Raw genomic sequence first — 18,490 nt, 5'->3', positions numbered from 1 at the left:
ACCCCATCACCCGCACCTCATCACACCCCATCACCCTCACACACCCTGTCACCCCATCACATCCCATCACCCTCACACACCCCGTCACCAGCACCTCATCACACCTCATCACCCTCACACACCTTGTCACCCCATCCCATCCCGTCACCCTCACACACCCTGTCACCTGCACCTCATCACACCCCATCATCCTCACACACCCTGTCACCCCATCCCTTCCTGTCACCCTCATACACCCTATCACATCCCATCATCCTCATCACACCCCATCACCCTCACATACCCCGTCACCCGCACCTCATCATCCTCACACACCCTGTCACCCCATCCCATCACCTCACACACCCCATCACCCGCACCTCATCACACCCCATCACCCTCACACACCCCGTCACCTGCACCTCATCACATCCCATCACCCTCACACACCTTGTCACCCCATCCCATCCCGTCACCCTCACACACCCCATCAGCCACACCTCATCACACCCCATCACCCTTACACACCCTGTCACCCCATCCCATCCCATCACCCTCACATACCCCGTCACCCGCACCTCATCACACCCCATCATCCTCACACACTCTGTCATCCCATCACATCCCGTCACCCTCACACACCCTATCACCCGCACCTCATCACACCCCATCATTCTCACACACCCTGTCACCCCATCCCATCCCCCTCACACACACCGTCATCTGCACACACATCCCATCACCTTCACACACATCCCGTCACCCCATCCCATCACCCTCACAGACCCCATCACCCGCACCTCATCACACCCCATCATCCTCACACACCCTGTCACCCCATCACATCCCATCACCCTCACACACCCTGTCACCTGCACCTCATCACACCCCATCATCCTCACACACCCTGTCACCCCATCCCATCCTGTCACCCTCACACACCCTGTCACCTGCACCTCATTACACCCCATCATCCTCACACACCCTGTCACCCCATCCCTTCCTGTCACCCTCATACACCCTATCACATCCCATCATCCTCATCACACCCCATCACCCTCACATACCCCGTCACCCGCACCTCATCATCCTCACACACCCTGTCACCCCATCCCATCACCTCACACACCCCATCACCCGCACCTCATCACATCCCATCACCCTCACACACCTTGTCACCCCATCCCATCCCGTCACCTTCACACACCCCATCAGCCGCACCTCATCACACCCCATCACCCTTACACACCCTTACACACCCTGTCACCCCATCCCATCCCATCCCCCTCACATACCCCGTCACCCGCACCTCATCACACCCCATCATCCTCACACACTCTGTCATCCCATCACATCCCGTCACCCTCACACACCCCATCACCCGCACCTCATCACACCCCATCATTCTCACGCACCGTCACCCCATCCCATCCCCCTCACACACACCGTCATCTGCACACACATCCCATCACCTTCACACACATCCCATCACCCCATCCCATCCCGTCACCCTCACACACCCTGTCACCTGCACCTCATCACACCTCATCATCCTCACACATCCCGTCACCCCATCCCATCACCTCACACACCCCATCACCCGCACCTCATCACACCCCATCACCCTCACACACCCTGTCACCCCATCACATCCCATCACCCTCACACACCCCGTCACCAGCACCTCATCACACCTCATCACCCTCACACACCTTGTCACCCCATCCCATCCCGTCACCCTCACACACCCTGTCACCTGCACCTCATCACACCCCATCATCCTCACACACCCTGTCACCCCATCCCTTCCTGTCACCCTCATACACCCTATCACATCCCATCATCCTCATCACACCCCATCACCCTCACATACCCCGTCACCCGCACCTCATCATCCTCACACACCCTGTCACCCCATCCCATCACCTCACACACCCCATCACCCGCACCTCATCACACCCCATCACCCTCACACACCCCGTCACCTGCACCTCATCACATCCCATCACCCTCACACACCTTGTCACCCCATCCCATCCCATCACCCTCACACACCCCATCAGCCACACCTCATCACACCCCATCACCCTTACACACCCTGTCACCCCATCCCATCCCATCACCCTCACATACCCCGTCACCCGCACCTCATCACACCCCATCATCCTCACACACTCTGTCATCCCATCACATCCCGTCACCCTCACACACCCTATCACCCGCACCTCATCACACCCCATCATTCTCACACACCCTGTCACCCCATCCCATCCCCCTCACACACACCGTCATCTGCACACACATCCCATCACCTTCACACACATCCCGTCACCCCATCCCATCACCCTCACAGACCCCATCACCCGCACCTCATCACACCCCATCATCCTCACACACCCCGTCACCTGCATTCATCCCGTCACCTTCACACACATCCCATCACCCCATCACATCACCCTCATACACCCTATCACATCCCATCATCCTCATCACACCCCATCACCTGCACACAACCTGTCACCTACATTCACCCCGGCACCTGTACACACACCCTGTTACTCGCACCTCATCACATCCTGTCACCTTCACACACCCCATCAGCTGCGCCTCATCACATCCCCATCACTCTCACACATCCCGTCACCCGCATTCACTCCGTCACCCACACCTTGTCACACCCCATGGTCCGCACACACCCTGTCACCCACATTCACCCTGACACCTGTACAAACACCCTGTCACCAGCACCCCATCACATCACCTTCACACACCCCGTCACCTGTACTCCATCGCATCCTGTCACTTGCATTCACCCCATCACCCGCATCCCATCACACCGTCATCCACACCGTCATCATACCCCATCACCCTCATAAACCCCATCACCCGCATTCAGCCCGTCACTTGTGCACACATCCTGCTACCCACACCCCATCACCCTCACACACCCCGTCACCTGCACCTTATCACATCCCGTCACCCGCACTCTGTCACCTGCATCTCAGCACATCCTGTTACCCTCGCACATCCCATCACCTGCACTCTATCACACTCAACACCTGCACTCATTCCATCACCCGCACACACCCCATCACCCATACCTCATCACACCCCGTCACTCACACATACACCATCACCCGCAGCCTATCGTCTACACCATGTCACACAGCCACACTGTCACCCATAGTCTGTTGCCTACACTGCATCACCCACACCCGATTAACTACACCCTGTCACCTACACTGCATCACTTACAGTGTCACACCCACACAGTCACCTACACTACATCACACACACCGTCACTTACACTGCATCACTCGCACACACTGTCACCCACACCCTATTGCCTACACAGCGTCACCTATACAACCTCCCACTATTACCTACAAAAAATCAACTACACCATGTCACACACACACCTGCACCCTGTAACCTACACTGTGTTAGCTACACAGCTTCTCGCACACCATCAGCCACACCCTATTTCCTACATCATGTCACCAACACCCTGTCACATACACTCTGTTACTCCATCCCATCACATGCACACACATATCACCTACACCCAACACCTATACCATGTCACCTGCACCACATCCCACACACCTGCACTGCGCCCTGTTGCTCTGCCCCATCATATGCAGCTATCATGCGCACAGGTACAGGATCACCCACACCCTCTCACTTACACCATATCCCCGACACTCAATCACCCACACGCCATCACACTCACCCCATATCACCTCCACTGCACCATGCACACCCCCCGTCTCACCCGCACTGTATCACCGTCACCTACCCTCTCATTGCAGACACAACCATAGACCAACAGCGACATTCCTCACTTGTGCCATATCACCTTCACCAACAGTACCCCCTGTCCTGCACCCCAACTCCTCCATCCCATCACACGCACCCCAACGGCTACCCAATGTCGCACGCACTGTCGACTACACCCCATCCCTTACCCCTCACTACACACATCACCTACACCATACCACACACCCCGACAGTGACATCTACAGACCAACAGCTACACCTCATCCCATCTACACACGTTGACATTTATGTACCAACACCCCCATACACCCCATCATGCCCTGACACGATGTCCCATCAGCTACACACACTAACACTGACACCACATCATGGACATGTTGACAGCATCTCCACGCTGACAGCTATACCCAATCACACTCTGACCTGACACCTATGCCTCATGGCATGCACACATCTACACCCCATTACCCCAACACCTACGCAGACTGACACAACCCCATCGCCCTGACAAAAACACCCTGCCACACACACAACAACCCAGTGCCAACACCTACCCTGCAACAAATCTTCACATACCCTGATACAATCCCAACAGTTACACTCCAACACCCACTCAGACACAACAGCTGCACCCCATCAGACAGACACCTGCACCCACAGCACGCTGTCACTGACCCCCAGTGCAACCCCAGCACCCTACACACTGACATGCCTACATCCCTTCACACACACAACCCAACAGCTACAGGCCAACAGCCCCTCGGACACACAGACACAATGGATACACTCCAAAACGCGCCCACACACTCCCACAACCCCAAGACACCACAACGTACACACCCAGCAACAGTGCACCCACACACATGAACCCCACAACACAATACTGAGTCCCCTCTGACTATCCCCAAGACCTACACCTCATAACACAACCGCACCCCTAACAGAAACCCAACCCCTGGCCTCCAACACATCCGCTGCCTGTGCACCATCAAACTGCCCTCGCTCCCAGATTGGCACACACATTCACCTTGCTAACACCCCATATCCACCTTGCAACACCCCGCACCCCAAACTAGCCCCAGGGCGGGAACTGGCTGGCTCAGGGGGGTAGGGAATGGGGCAGGGGCCTCTCCCCTCTGGGGGGTGCCAGCTCCCCCCCTGGCCCCGGGGGGAGCTGGCTGGCTCGGGGGGCGGAGAATGGGGAGGGGCAGAGCCCGGTTAGGATGAGGTGCGAATTGGGTCAGGCCTGGACCCAGCTGTTATATCACTGGGGCAGGCGCGGGGTCCGCTGTAGGTCAGGGCTTGGCGCCAACTAGGGCACTCAGCTGGGCGGGGGGGGGCAGGCTCAAGGCTGGCGCTGGGAGTGGGGGGCACATCCTTTACCCCCATGTTGACCCCTCGCGCCCCACATCACCCAGGGCCCCCACTCGGTTACCCCCAGGGGTGTGGTACGTGGTGGGGGAGGGAAGCCCCATTGTCCAGGGCTGGGGGAGCTGCCCCCATCCCGGTCCCGTATAAATAGCCCCAATGGAGCCTTAATTGCTAATTAGGGCTAACGGAGGGATCAGGGAGGATTAAGGAGGGACCGGTACCGCTGGGCACCCCCTCGGAGCGGGGGAGGGAGCGAGGACTGGACCCCTATATACCCCCAACACAGGCATGGGGTGGGCATGGTTGGGCCCCCTCAGAGGGCAATGTCCCCCCGGTGCCCCTCTGCCCCATCCTCTGCCGCCCAGTGCCCCCTACCACCTCCCCATGGGGCACACTGAGAACTGCGGTCCCCAATGGCCCTTTGCTAGGGGGCTCTGGGTTCCGCCCCTCCCCCGCTGCCCCCTCCTCTCCCCCCAGCTCTTCCCCCTCCCTCCTGCACTAATCCCCCCAGGTGCTCTGTGTGCTGATCTGATGGGAGGTGACACCCCCCCCCACCCCCCTAATCCCAGGATTTTCGGGTCGCTCCGGGGGAGTCTGATTAAAGGAAACTGGAAAGTTTAATCTCCCAGGTGCGGAAAAGGGGCCGTGCTGGGCAGGGAGCGGAGCTGGGGCTCTGAGCGGAGCTGGGACCGGGACCCCAGTGCCCCCCGGGCACCCCCCAGGGCTGGAGCTGCGGGACCCAAGTGCACACGCGTGAGTCCTCGGGTACAGGGAAGCCAGGGGGCTCGGGCGGGGGGCTGGGATATTCGTGCCATGCACTGGGGGGAGCCGCTGGGATGCTCGTGCCACGCACCGGGGGGGCGGCAGCTCTGGGATATTCGTGCCACACACTGGGGGAGGCGGCTCTGGGGAGGTCGTGCCACGCACCGGGGGGTGGCAGCTCTGGGATGGTCGTGCCATGTACTGGGGGGTGGGGGCTCTGGGACACTCGTGCGCAATGTCTGTGGGTTGGGTCCTGGGTCCCAGACACGCATGTGATGATCCGGGGGAGGTGGTCAGGGGGACTCTGGGAGGACGAGGGGTCAGGGCGCTGGTGGGGGGCAGGGTTGGCAGGTGGGGGGGGCTCTGTCCCCTCTTGCTATGCCAAGGGGCCATGGCGGTGACTGAACGGGGTCTCCCCTCTTCTCTCTCCCCTTTCCCATGAAGGAGTCGGGGGGCAGGCCAGGAGCCCCCCCAGCGCTGGGGGACTGGAGCCGTGCCCTGCGCAGACGGAGCACGAGGCAGATAAGTACCCGGGGAAGGGGGCTCCAGGGGGCTGGGGCAGGCATTGGGGGTCTCAAGTGGGTGGAGTGGATTGGGGTGGTGAGGTGCTGGGGGCTGCGTGAGGAGTGCAGGGTGCATGGGGGGATTTGGGGGGCTGGTGCCTTGTCCCCCATCTCTGGGGCGTTCACCAGGAATTCCGCTAGTTCTGAACTATTTACACTTGAAAAAAGTTCACTACTAGCAGAACTCGGGTGCGCGCCCCCCAACATCGCAGTGGGGCAGGGCACCGGGGGGACAGAGGACCATAGGGGGCAGGGCACTGGGGGGATCGCAGAGGGGCAGGACACCAGGGAGGAAATGTGGGACCACGGGAGGGGCAGGACACCAGGGGTCCATGGGGGGCAGGGCACGGGAGGATGAGGGCCATGGGGGGGCAGGGCACTGGGGACAATGGAGGCCATGGGGGGGGCAGGACACCAGGGGTCCGTGGGGGGCAGGGCACCGGGGGGCAGGGGGACCGTGGAGCCGGGGGAGGGGCACTACAGTAGAGCACTGGGCAAGGTGGGGGGGGTTTCAAGGTGCCAGGTGCCCCCCCTTGTCTCCAGCGCCTCCCCCCGGTCCTTGGGGCTCACGTCAAGGCCCTGTGGTGGGGCTGCTGCTGCCCCCCCCCGGCTCCCGCGCTGCCCCCCCCGGCTAATAAAGAGCCTGGACGCTGGGAACTGAAGGTGCATTTCCAGTGTGTGTATTTATTTACCCGAGTGATGCAGCGGGGGGGGGGGGTAAATTACAGCCCCGGGGGCTGTAATTAGCGCAGGGGGTAATTAATTACAGCCATGGGGGGTAATTAGAGCAGGGGGGGAAATAGCCAGACTCATATTTACAATATACAACAATCGCGTGTGGCCCCCTGCCAGGTCTGTCACTGGGGGGCCAGGAGGGACCGAGGGGGTGGGATCGGGGGGGCTCGGTCTCTTGGGGGCCGGGGTCGAGGGACCCGGGTTCAACTGGGTGGGGGCACTGCTAGCGAGGGGGGGCTGCGAGTGGCCCAGAGCCCCACCCACCCAGCTTATAGCCCCTGCCCCGGCCGAGCCCAGCGCGCCTGGGGTCCCACAGGGCATGCTGGGATATCTCGTCCCCCCCCCCCCGAGCAGGGCATGCTGGGATATCTCGGGGCCCCCCAGAGCAGAGCATGCTGGGATATCTCAGACACCCCCCCCCCCAGAGCAGGGCCTGCTGGGATATCTCAGACACCCCCCCGAGCAGGGCATGCTGGGATATCTCAGACACCCCCCCCCCAGAGCAGGGCCTGCTGGGATATCTCGGGGCCCCCCAGAGCAGGGCATGCTGGGATATCTCAGACACACCCCCCCCAGAGCAGGGCCTGCTGGGATATCTCAGACACCCCCCCGCCCCCAAACAGAGCATGCTGGGATATCTCGGGGCCCCCCAGAGCAGGGCATGCTGGGATATCTCAGACACCCCCCCCCCAGAGCAGGGCCTGCTGGGATATCTCAGACACACCCCCCCCAGAGCAGGGCCTGCTGGGATATCTCGGGGCCCCCCAGAGCAGGGCATGCTGGGATACCTCAGACACCCCCCCGCCCCCAAACAGAGCATGCTGGGATATCTCGGGGCCCCCCAGAGCAGAGCATGCTGGGATATCTCAGACACCCCCCCCCCTCTCCCCGAGCAGGGCATGCTGGGATATCTCAGGTCCCCCCAGAGCAGAGCATGCTGTGATATCCCAAGGCCCCCCCAGAGCAGAGCATTCTGGGATATCTCAGACACCCCCCGCCCCCGAGCAGGGCATGCTGGGGTGTCCGGGGCTACGCCGGGGACACCTGGCTGGAGGAGACGGAGGAGACCTGGGTGGCCTGCGAGGACCCCGAGACGTCGTCGTCCTCCCCGAAGGGGCTGCGGCCACAGAACACCAGCTTCAGCATGCAGGAGCGGAACTGCAAGAGAGGGGGGTGAGCGTGGGGGGCGCCCCACAGCTCGGGCAGGGGGCAGAGCCCCAACTAACTCCACCCCTCTCTTTTCTGCCAGCTCACTTCTTGGCGCGTCCCTGATCCCAGCCCCCTCTGCCCCCCATTGCCCTTCAGCCTGCTCCCCACACCCCATCCCGGCCCGGCCCCATCCCGGCCCGGCGCCGACCTGCTTGTTCATGAAGACGTAGATGACGGGGTTGTAGACGGTGGAGGCCTTGGAGAAGACGGAGGGCACGGAGGCCAGGCGCACATCGAAGGGCTCCCCACGGTGCGTCACGACCCACAGCGCGAAGGAGGCGTAGGGCAGCCAGCACACCAGGAACCCGGCCACCATCACCACCACCATCTTGGTCACCTCCCGCTCGGCCTTCTGCGTCGTGGCCGACTGCTCCTGCTGCTTGGCCACCTGTGGGGGCAGGGGGGATTGGGTGGGGCGCGCCCTCCTCCGTGGGGCACAGCAGCCACTGCCTGGGGCCTGCGCTCATCCGTGGGGCACAGCTGTGCCCCACCCGAATCGGCGTGGGAGATGGCTGGCCACTGCAGTAGGACCCACTCTAGCCACAGCACAGGGACCCACCCTCAGTCATGTTGGGTGGCCATATCAGTAGGACCTACCCTAATCCACATGGGGCAGCCGTATTGTCGGGATCCTCTCTAACCTACACGGGACACAGACGGGGCAGGGCAGCCATTTTTGTGGCACCCACCTTACAGTCCATTGGGCGGCATGGAACTCACGGGGTGTACATATTGGTAGGACCCACCCTAATCCCTGTGGGAACACAGCCAGGGGGTGCCCGTGCGGGTGGCACCCGCCCTCACCACACCGGCATGCGGATGGTGCAAGGTGGCCATATTGGTGGGACTCACACAAACCCACACAGTTTTGGGGTGGCCAGGGAGGCAAATCATTCTGTGCCATGGGGGGGCACGCCATATTGGGGGACCCCCCTTATCTTTTGACACCTTGGGGACAGCTCAGGGGGGCAGAGGTTCAGAATACTGGTGGTACCCACCCAAGCCCATATGGAAGGGAGTCCTGGGGGGGGAAGGGGCGTGTCCTGGCTCTGTGTGTCCCACCCCCCACTGTATAAAGCTCCAATAAAGCCGACTCCCCCCAAACTCGCCCTGTCCCTGTCCGTGTCACACCAATTTGGTCCTCCCCATAGCCCCCAACTGGGGAGCCGCTGCCCCATGCGCTGCCTACCCCAGGGGCGCCCAATGGCTTTCCCAGCACTGTGACCCCCCACAGGTTCCCCGTGGCTGCAGGGCAATGTGGAGGGTCCCCGTGGAAGGGAAGGGGCCAGGGCGGTCCCCATGGTGCGGAGGTTGGGGGGTCCCCATACTGGTGGGAGGAAGGGGGTGAGGGTGTCCCTATGCCGGGGGTCCCTGCAGAGACAGAGGTATGGGTACTGGCGGGTGGGCAGGGATGGAGGGGGGACCCTACGCCAGTGGGGTGCAGAAAGGGTCTCTGGGCTGGCAGGAGTCAGGGGTCCCCTTGGTGGCAGGAGGGAGTTGGGGGTCCCCAGTGGCAGTGGGGTGCTCATGGCAGCAGGATGTGACTAGTGGCAGGGGCAGTCGAGGAGTATCTGTGCTGGCAGGCGTTGGGGGGCCCTGTGGCAAGAGGGCAGTCGGGGGGGCCCGTGCCGGCAGGAGGGATGTTGGGGGCCCCAGGACAGCAGGAGGGGATGAGGCAGCAGGAGGGAAGTCAGGGACTCAGGGGGCCCTGTGCTGGCAGAAAGGGAGTCGGGGGGACCATGGCAGCGGGAGGGGAGTCGGGGGGCCCGTGCAGGGGCACTCACAGCGCGCAGCGTCAGCAGCAGGCGGCCGTAGGAGAAGACGATGACGCTGAGGGGGACCCCGAAGCAGAAGCAGAAGAGGAAGATCACGTAGGACTCGTTGTTCCACTTGTTGCTGGTCGTGTACCAGTCGGGGCCGCACGAGCACTGGAGCCCCTCGGGGATGTACCTGGGGGGGGACGCAGACCCCTGCTAGCCCAGCCCCGCCGGCGCCCCTCACTCCCGACCCACAGCCCCAGCCCCCCGCAGCCCCACCGGCGCCCCTCACTCCCGACCCACAGCCCCTGCTAGCCCAGCCCTGCCCCCCAGCCCCGCCAGCGCCCCTCACTCCCGACCCACAGCCCCTGCCCCCCGCAGCCCCGCCGGCGCCCCTCACTCCCGACCCGCAGCCCCTGCTAGCCCAGCCCCGCCCCCCAGCCCCGCCGGCACCCCTCACTCCCGACCCGCAGCCCCTGCTAGCCCAGCCCTGCCCCCCAGCCCTGCCGGTGCCCCTCACTCCCGACCCGCAGCCCCCTGCTAGCCCAGCCCAGCCCAGCCCCTCACTCCCGACCCACAGCCCCTGCTAGCCCAGCCCTGCCCCCCAGCCCTGCCGGTGCCCCTCACTCCCGACCCGCAGCCCCCTGCTAGCCCAGCCCAGCCCAGCCCCTCACTCCCGACCCACAGCCCCTGCCAGCCCAGCCCAGCCCAGCCCCCCAGCCCCGCCGGCGCCCCTCACTCCCGACCCACAGCCCCTGCCAGCCCAGCCCAGCCCAGCCCAGCCGGCGCCCCTCACTCCCGACCCGCAGCCCCTGCTAGCCCAGCCCCGCCCCCCAGCGCCCCTCACTCCCGACCCGCAGCCCCTGCTAGCCCAGCCCCGCCCCCCAGCCCCGCGGCGCTCCTCACTCCCGACCCGTAGCCCCTGCTAGCCCAGCCCCGCCGGCGCCCCTCACTCCCGACCCGCAGCCCCTGATAGCCCAACCCTGCCCCCCAGCGCCCCTCACTCCCGACCCGCAGCCCCTGCTAGCCGAGCCCTGCCCCCCCCCAACTATGCCGGTGCCCCTCACTCCCGACCCACAGCCCCCTGCTAGCCCAGCCCTGCCCCGCCAGTGCCCCTCACTCCCGACCCACAGCCCCTGCTAGCCCAGCCCTGCCCCCCAGCCCCGCCGGTGCCCCTCACTCCCGACCCGCAGCCCCCTGCTAGCCCAGCCCTGCCCCCCAGCCCCGCCGGCGCCCCTCACTCCCGACCCGCAGCCCCTGCTAGCCCTGCCCTGCCCCTCCAGCCCTGTCGGTGCCCCTCACTCCCGACCCACAGACCCTGCTAGCCCTGCCCTGCCCCCCACACTCCTCTCAGCTCTGCCGGTGCCCCTCACTCCCGACCCACAGTCCCTGCCAGCCCAGCCTGGGCTGCCCCCGCTGACCCCTACCGGCTCCATCCGAAGAGGGGGGGTGCAGAAGCCACGAGGCCGAAGACCCAGGTGAGGAGGCAGCCGATGATGGCGTGGGTGCCGCGGAACGTGAAGTTCCCCAGGGGTTTGCAGATCACCAGAAATCGCTCGAAGGCCACGACGGCCAGAGACCAGAGACTCACCATGCCTGAGGTGGAGAGGCTGAGACCAGCGGGGCAGCAGGGATCCCATTCACCCCCAACCCCCTGCCTTCAACCCACAGCCCCCTGCCAGCCTGGCCCTGCCCCCAGTCCTACCGGTGCCCCTCACTCCTGACCCGCAGCCTCCTGCTAGCCCAGCCCTGCCCCCCCCAGCTCTGCCGGTGCCCCTTACTCCCGACCGCAGCCCCACTCACCCCCCAGTGTGGCGGCGAACCCCTCGATCTTGCAGGCCATGGGGCCCAGGGCGAAGTACATCTGGGAGAAGCTATAGAAGGCCGTGGTGGTGCCCACGGAGATCACCAGCAGGTTGGCCACGGCCAGGTTGACCAGGATGTAGTTGAGGTGGGAGCGCAGCTTCTTGTACTTGGCAGTGCAGAAGACGGTGAGGACGTTGATGGGCACGCCCAGCACAATGAGCAGGAACATGAAGGCCGACATGCCCATGAAGATGACTGGGCTGCCCAGGTGTGTCTGCGGCACCAGGAACGGGCTCAGTGCCGTCAGATTGTTTGTGTCCAGAGGCACCGGGATGAAAAAATCCTCCGGGAGGTCATCCCGCAAGTCGCGGGTCTTGTGCATGGCTGGCGGGAAGGGGTGGCCGAGGCGGGCAGGGAGCAGTGACGGGAGGCGTGTTTGTGGGGATGGATGCGGGGCAGTGGGTGGATGGAGAGGCTACAGGATGTATGGAGGCGTGTTAAGGGAAAGAGAGACAGTGGATGGGGATGGATAGATAGATGGATGGGATGGATGGGGATAGATAGATAGAGGGGGTGTCTGAGGGTAGAGAGATAGATAGATAGAGGGGATGTCTGGGGATAGATAGATAGATAGATAGAGGGGGTATCTGGGGGTAGAGAGATAGATAGATAGAGGGGGTGGATGGGGATAGATAGATAGATAGATAGATAGATAGATAGATAGATAGATAGATAGATAGATAGATAGATAGGGTATCTGGGGGTAGAGAGATAGAGAGATGTGGTCTCGGGATAGATAGACGGATGGATGGACAGACACACAACCAGCTAGCAGCCGGGGCACCGGTGGGAAGGAGGGAACTCAGCGGCTGCGGACGGAGAGGTAGCGTCCCTGCGCCCACGCGCTGCCCAGCCCTGTGTCACTGTGGCACCAGTGGGCCCCAGGGCACTCAGACGGGCGGGGGGGCCATGACGGGCGGCGGCGAATGGTGGAGGGGCCGAGAGAGGGGTCTTTTATACCCTAGGGAGTCAGGGGGTGCCCTGGGCTGCGTGGGGAGGGGCAGTGGGATCTGTCTTTGCCCCAGTTAACACTGGCTCCTTCCTTAATCACCCCTAAAACTGGAAAGCTCAGCTGAGCCGGGCTCATCCCCCGGCAGCGCTGTGCCCAGCACAGCCCAAGGGCTGCAAAGACGGGCTTAGCCGCCGAGCCAAGCAGCTTTGCCAAAGACTAATCACGCCCAAGCCCCGATTAAGCCCTGGCTTTGCGGGGGAGGGGACATGGGGGGTGAGTCAGAGACCCACCAGGGCCGAACTCCTACTAACAGGGCCCTGGAGGAGAAAGGGTTAATGGGAGACCCTCCAGGACCCCCCAAACCTCCACTCCCCAACCCTGCCCCATCCCCTCAGCTCTGCCGGTGCCCCTCACTCCCGACACGCAGCCCCTGCCAGCCCACCCTGCCGGTGCCCCTCACTCCCAACCCGCAGCCCCCTGCCCTCCCAGCCCTGCCGGTGCCCCTCACTCCCAACCCGCAGCTCCTGCTAGCCCGGCCCTGGCATGTATCTGCCTGGTCCTGTTGCCAGGGCTATGGTTCTGTGGGTCCCAGGCTACGAGACACGGTAGGGGGTGGAGAGGCCTAGCTGTCCAAGGTCCCCAGCATGAACTCACAGGGACGGACGATAAATGGGATGGACGTCCCCCTTCGCAGAGCCATCCGGCCGTCCCTCATCCTCGACGGCAACCCACCAGCCCCTTGGCAAAGCGAGCGCGGGCATCCTGCGACTGCGCCCAGCACCGGAGCCTCAGGGGAGTGAACAGAACACACCCAGCTCCCCCCAGCTCCCGGCTGTCAGAGGCTGGGGTCACCCCGGGCAGCGGGCTGTGCCTGGCCATTGTGGCTACGGCCAGCACTGGGCCTGTTCCCCAGGCAGGTCGCTATTCCTTCTGCCCAGCCACACCTGCACAATGTCCTGTGGCGGGGAGTTCCGCAGGCTGACCGTGCACGGGGTGGGCAAGTGTTTCCTGCTGTTCACATTCTCGGGCGAGCCAGGTGCACCCATGTCCCGCCTCGGGGCTGGTAACTGCTCGCCCCATCCCAGGGGTCTTCTGCAATGTGCCAGAGCCCCCTGTGCTGAGCAGTCAGCCCCGCCCTGCAATGGGCCCTGCCCCACCACCCGCCCCACACTGCCATCTGTCCGCCCGCCCCGCGATCCGCCCCGCCCCACACTGCCGTCTCCCCGCCTGTCCTGCGATCCGCCCCGCCCACACTGCCGTCTCCCCACCCGTCCCGCGATCCGCCCCGCACTGCCATCTGGCCGCCCCGCCCACACTGCCGTCTGCCCGCCCGTCCCGCAATCCGCCCCACCCACACTGCCATCTGCCCGCCCACCCCGCGATCCGCCCCGCCCCACACTGCCGTCTGCCCACCCGCCCCGCCTCAAACTGCCGTCTGCCCGCCCACCCCGCGATCCGCCCCACCCACACTGCTGTCTGCCCGCCCGCCCTGCGACCCGCCCCACACTGCCGTCTGCCCGCCCGCCCCGCAATCCGCCCCACACTGCCATCTGTCCGCTCCGCGATCCTCCCCACACTGCCGTCTCCGGCCCGCCCCACAATCTGCTCCACATTGCCACCAGCCACCCCACGATCCGCCCCGCCCCGCACTGCCATCTGCCCGCCCGCCCCGCGATCCGCCCCGCCCACACTGCCGTCTGCCCGGCTGCCCTGCAATCCACCCCGCACCGCTGTCTGCCCGCCCGCCCCATGATCCACCCCGCCCCGCACTGCCGTCTGCCCGCCCACCCCGCGATCCGCCCCGCACTGCCGTCTGCCCACCCGCCCCGCGATCCGCCCTGCCCACACTGCCGTCTGCCCGCCCGCCCTGCAATCCACCCCGCACTGCCGTCTGCCCGCCCACCCCGCGATCTGCCCCGCTCTGCCGTCTGCCCGCCCCGCGATCCGCCCCACACTGCCATCTGCCCGCCCTCCCCACGATCTGCCCCGCACTGCCGTCTGCCCGCCTGCCCCATGATCCACCCCGCCCCGCACTGCCGTCTGCCCGCCCACCCGCCCCGCCCACACTGCCGTCTGCCCGCCCCGTGATCTGCCCTGCACTGCCGTCTGCCCGCCCGCCCCATGATCCACCCCGCCGCGCACTACCGTCTGTCCGCCCGCCCCGCGATCCACCCCGCCCACACTGCCGTCTGCCCGGCTGCCCTGCAATCCACCCCGCACCGCTGTCTGCCCGCCCGCCCCATGATCCACCCCGCCCCGCACTGCCGTCTGCCCGCCCACCCCGCGATCCGCCCCGCACTGCCGTCTGCCCACCCGCCCCGCGATCCGCCCTGCCCACACTGCCGTCTGCCCGCCCGCCCTGCAATCCACCCCGCACCGCTGTCTGCCCGCCCGCCCCATGATCCACCCCGCCCCGCACTGCCGTCTGCCCGCCCCGCGATCCGCCCCACACTGCCGTCTGCCCGCCCGCCCCGCAATCCGCCCCACACTGCCATCTGTCCGCTCCGCGATCCTCCCCACACTGCCGTCTCCCGCCCACCCCACAATCTGCTCCACATTGCCACCAGCCACCCCACGATCTGCCCCGCCCCACACTGCTGTCTGCCCACCCGCCCCGCAATCCGCCCCGTCCCGCACTGCCGTCTGTCCGCCCCGTGATCTGCCCCACACTGCCGTCTGCCCGCCCGCCCTGCGATCCGCCCTGCCCCATACTGCCATCTGCCCGCCTGCCCCCCCACGATCCTCCCCACACTGCGGTCTCCCACCCGCCCCACAATCTTCCCCACATTGCCACCAACCCACCCCACGATCTGCCCGCCCGTCCCACAATCCGCTCCGCCCCACCCTGCCATCTGCCCGCCCGCTCCACGATCCGCCCCGCCCCAAACTGCCATCTGCTCGCCCGCTCCGCCCCACACTGCCGTCTGCCTGCCCGCCCCACGATCCACTCCGCCCGAACTGCCGGCCTGCCCCACGATCCGTCCCGTCCATGATCCGTCCCTCCCCACACTGCCACCTTCCCGCCCCACAATCCGATCTGCCCCACATTGCTGTCTGCCCGCCCCGCCCCGCGATCAGTCCCTCCTCGCCATCCAACCTGTGATTAATGTGCCACCAAGCCCGTGCCCCCCTCACACCTTTTCTGCTAATCTGGGCTCTGCACAGCTGGCAACGTGCCACTAGATGGCACCACGACACCACGAATCCTGGTGCCACAGAAGTGGGGGGTGGGGTGGGACTACATCTCCCAGGAGCCTTTGCAGGGGGGTAATTTGGAGCTGCAATCAGCACTTACACCCCTTCCCCCTCTGACAACATGCCCAGGCCCTGCTGCCCCACAGGAGAGCCATGGGCCAAATCCCCATAGAAGCTTGGTTTCAGAGTAACAGCCGTGTTAGTCTGTATCCGCAAAAAGAAGAACAGGAATACTTGTGGCACCTTAGAGACTAATAAATTTGTTAGTCTCTAAGGTGCCACAAGTATTCCTGTTCTTCTTTTTATAGAAGCTTGGGGGGATCACCTCAAGGAGCCGGGATTAGGGCTAAATCGGGAGTTTGTGCTGATAGGGATTAGCGGCAGTGCGTGGGGCACAGAGTGGGCCGAGCTCCCTGCCACGAGTCCCAGCCTACCCAGAGCTGGGGGAGCCCAGCGCCAAGCTAGCAGGGGCTGCAGGTCGGGAGTGAGGGGCACCGGCAGAACTGGGGGGGACAGGGCTGGGCTAGCAGGGGCTGCAGGTCGGGAGTGAGGGGCACCGGCAGAGCTGGGGGGGGGGCGGGGCTGGGCTAGCAGGGGCTGCGGGTCAGGAGTGAGGGGCACTGGTAGAGCTGGTGCGGGCAGAGCTGGGCTAGCAGGGGCTGCGGGTCGGGAGTGAGGGGCACCGGCAGGGTGAGGGAGGCAGGGCTGGGCTAGCAGGGGCTGCGGGTCGGGAGTGAGGGGCACCAGCAGAGCTGGGGGGGGCAGGGCTGGGCTAGCAGGGGGCTGCGGGTCAGGAGTGAGGGGCACCGGCAGAGCTGGGGGGGGCAGGGCTGGGCTAGCAGGGGCTGCGGGTCGGGAGTGAGGGGCGCCGGCAGAGCTGGGGGGGGCAGGGCTGGGCTAGCAGGGGCTGCGGGTCGGGAGTGAGGGGTGCCGGCAGAGCTGGGGGGGGCAGGGCTGGGCTAGCAGGGGGCTGCGGGTCGGGAGTGAGGGGCGCCGGCAGGGGTGGTGGGGGGCAGGGCTGGCAGGGGGCTGCGGGTCGGGAGTGAGGGGCACCGGCAGAGCTGGGGGGCAGGGCTGGGCTAGCAGGGGCTGCGGGTCGGGAGTGAGGGGCACCGGCAGAGCTGGGGGGGGGCAGGGCTGGGCTAGCAGGGGCTGCGGGTCGGGAGTGAGGGGCGCCGGCAGAGCTGGGGGGGCAGGGCTGGGCTAGCAGGGGCTGCGGGTCGGGAGTGAGGGGCGCCGGCAGAGCTGGGGGGGGCAGGGCTGGGCTAGCAGGGGGCTGCGGGTCGGGAGTGAGGGGCGCCGGCAGAGCTGGGGGGGGCAGGGCTGGGCTAGCAGGGGCTGCGGGTCGGGAGTGAGGGGCGCCGGCAGAGCTGGGGGGGGCAGGGCTGGGCTAGCAGGGGCTGCGGGTCGGGAGTGAGGGGCGCCGGCAGAGCTGGGGGGGGCAGGGCTGGGCTAGCAGGGGCTGCGGGTCGGGAGTGAGGGGCACCGGCAGAGCTGGGGGGGGGCAGGGCTGGCAGGGGCTGTGGGTCGGGAGTGGGGGGCGCCGGCAGAGCTGGGGGGGGCAGGGCTGGGCTAGCAGGGGCTGCGGGTGGGGAGTGAGGGGCACCGGCAGAGCTGGGGGGGGCAGGGCTGGGCTAGCAGGGGCTGTGGGTCGGGAGTGAGGGGCACCGGCAGAGCTGGGGGGGGGCAGGGCTGGGCTAGCAGGGGCTGCGGGTCAGGAGTGAGGGGCACTGGTAGAGCTGGTGCGGGCAGAGCTGTGCTAGCAGGGGGCTGTGGGTCGGGAGTGAGGGGCACCGGCAGAGCTGGTGGGAGCAGGGCTGGGCTAGCAGGGGGCTGCGGGTCGGGAGTGAGGGGCACTGGCAGAGCTGGTGAGGGCAGAGTTGGGACTGAGTCTATTTGGGGTCACCATCCCCCATGGCGCGGTGACCCCCTGCCCCACATTCCCGGGCTCTGGATGAAGGGGTAGGACGCCACTTTTAGCAGCTTTCGTCACCCCGGGGGGGGGGGGGGAGGAGGGGCTGGGCAGGGATCCAACGAAATCAGGGCAGGATGCATCCCCCTCCAAACTGAGGGGGGTGTAAATCCAGGCAGCCCCGCCTTACGGGCCCCTGGGCCAATCCTGAAGCTGGCCACCCCGGCCAGGCCCTGACATCCAGGCACCAGGATGGGGAGATGTGAGTGAGGGGGGGTTATAATCCCTGTGTTCCCCCTGCCGTGGGGACAGAGAGCACAGGCAGAAATTAAAGTCGGGGGGGATTAGCTCGCAACAGCTGTTGTGAGGCCAATTAAAGCTCAGCTCATCTTGCCAAGCGCTTCCGGGG

The 18,490-nt window shown here is 65.4% G+C and overlaps 1 protein-coding gene across 3 annotated transcripts; it reads right to left on the bottom strand.

The window, feature by feature from the left end:
* Positions 1 to 2,063: 2,063 nt before the first annotated feature.
* LOC101936489 (blue-sensitive opsin-like) lies at positions 2,064 to 14,133 on the bottom strand. 3 transcript variants are annotated; one of them, XM_005281281.4, is made up of 5 exons: positions 11,960 to 14,132; positions 11,584 to 11,752; positions 10,184 to 10,349; positions 8,548 to 8,787; positions 8,089 to 8,348 (listed from the first exon to the last, which is right to left on the bottom strand). In XM_005281281.4, the coding sequence occupies exons 1-5, from the start codon at positions 12,342 to 12,344 to the stop codon at positions 8,220 to 8,222; spliced, it is 1,089 nt and encodes a 362-aa protein (XP_005281338.1). In that variant the 5' UTR covers positions 12,345 to 14,132; the 3' UTR covers positions 8,089 to 8,219. The 3 variants fall into 3 exon arrangements, with proteins under 3 accessions (XP_065427339.1, XP_065427338.1, XP_005281338.1); XM_065571267.1 differs by having other exon boundaries at positions 2,064 to 8,787; positions 11,584 to 11,766; positions 11,960 to 12,086; XM_065571266.1 differs by having other exon boundaries at positions 2,065 to 8,787; positions 11,960 to 14,133.
* Positions 14,134 to 18,490: the final 4,357 nt, after the last annotated feature.

Source organism: Chrysemys picta, chromosome 17 (assembly GCF_011386835.1).
Source record: "Chrysemys picta bellii isolate R12L10 chromosome 17, ASM1138683v2, whole genome shotgun sequence".
NCBI classification, from domain to species: domain Eukaryota; kingdom Metazoa; phylum Chordata; order Testudines; family Emydidae; genus Chrysemys; species Chrysemys picta.
Note: the sequence above shows the minus strand (reverse complement) of the source record. Positions and strands in the feature narration are given on the sequence as shown.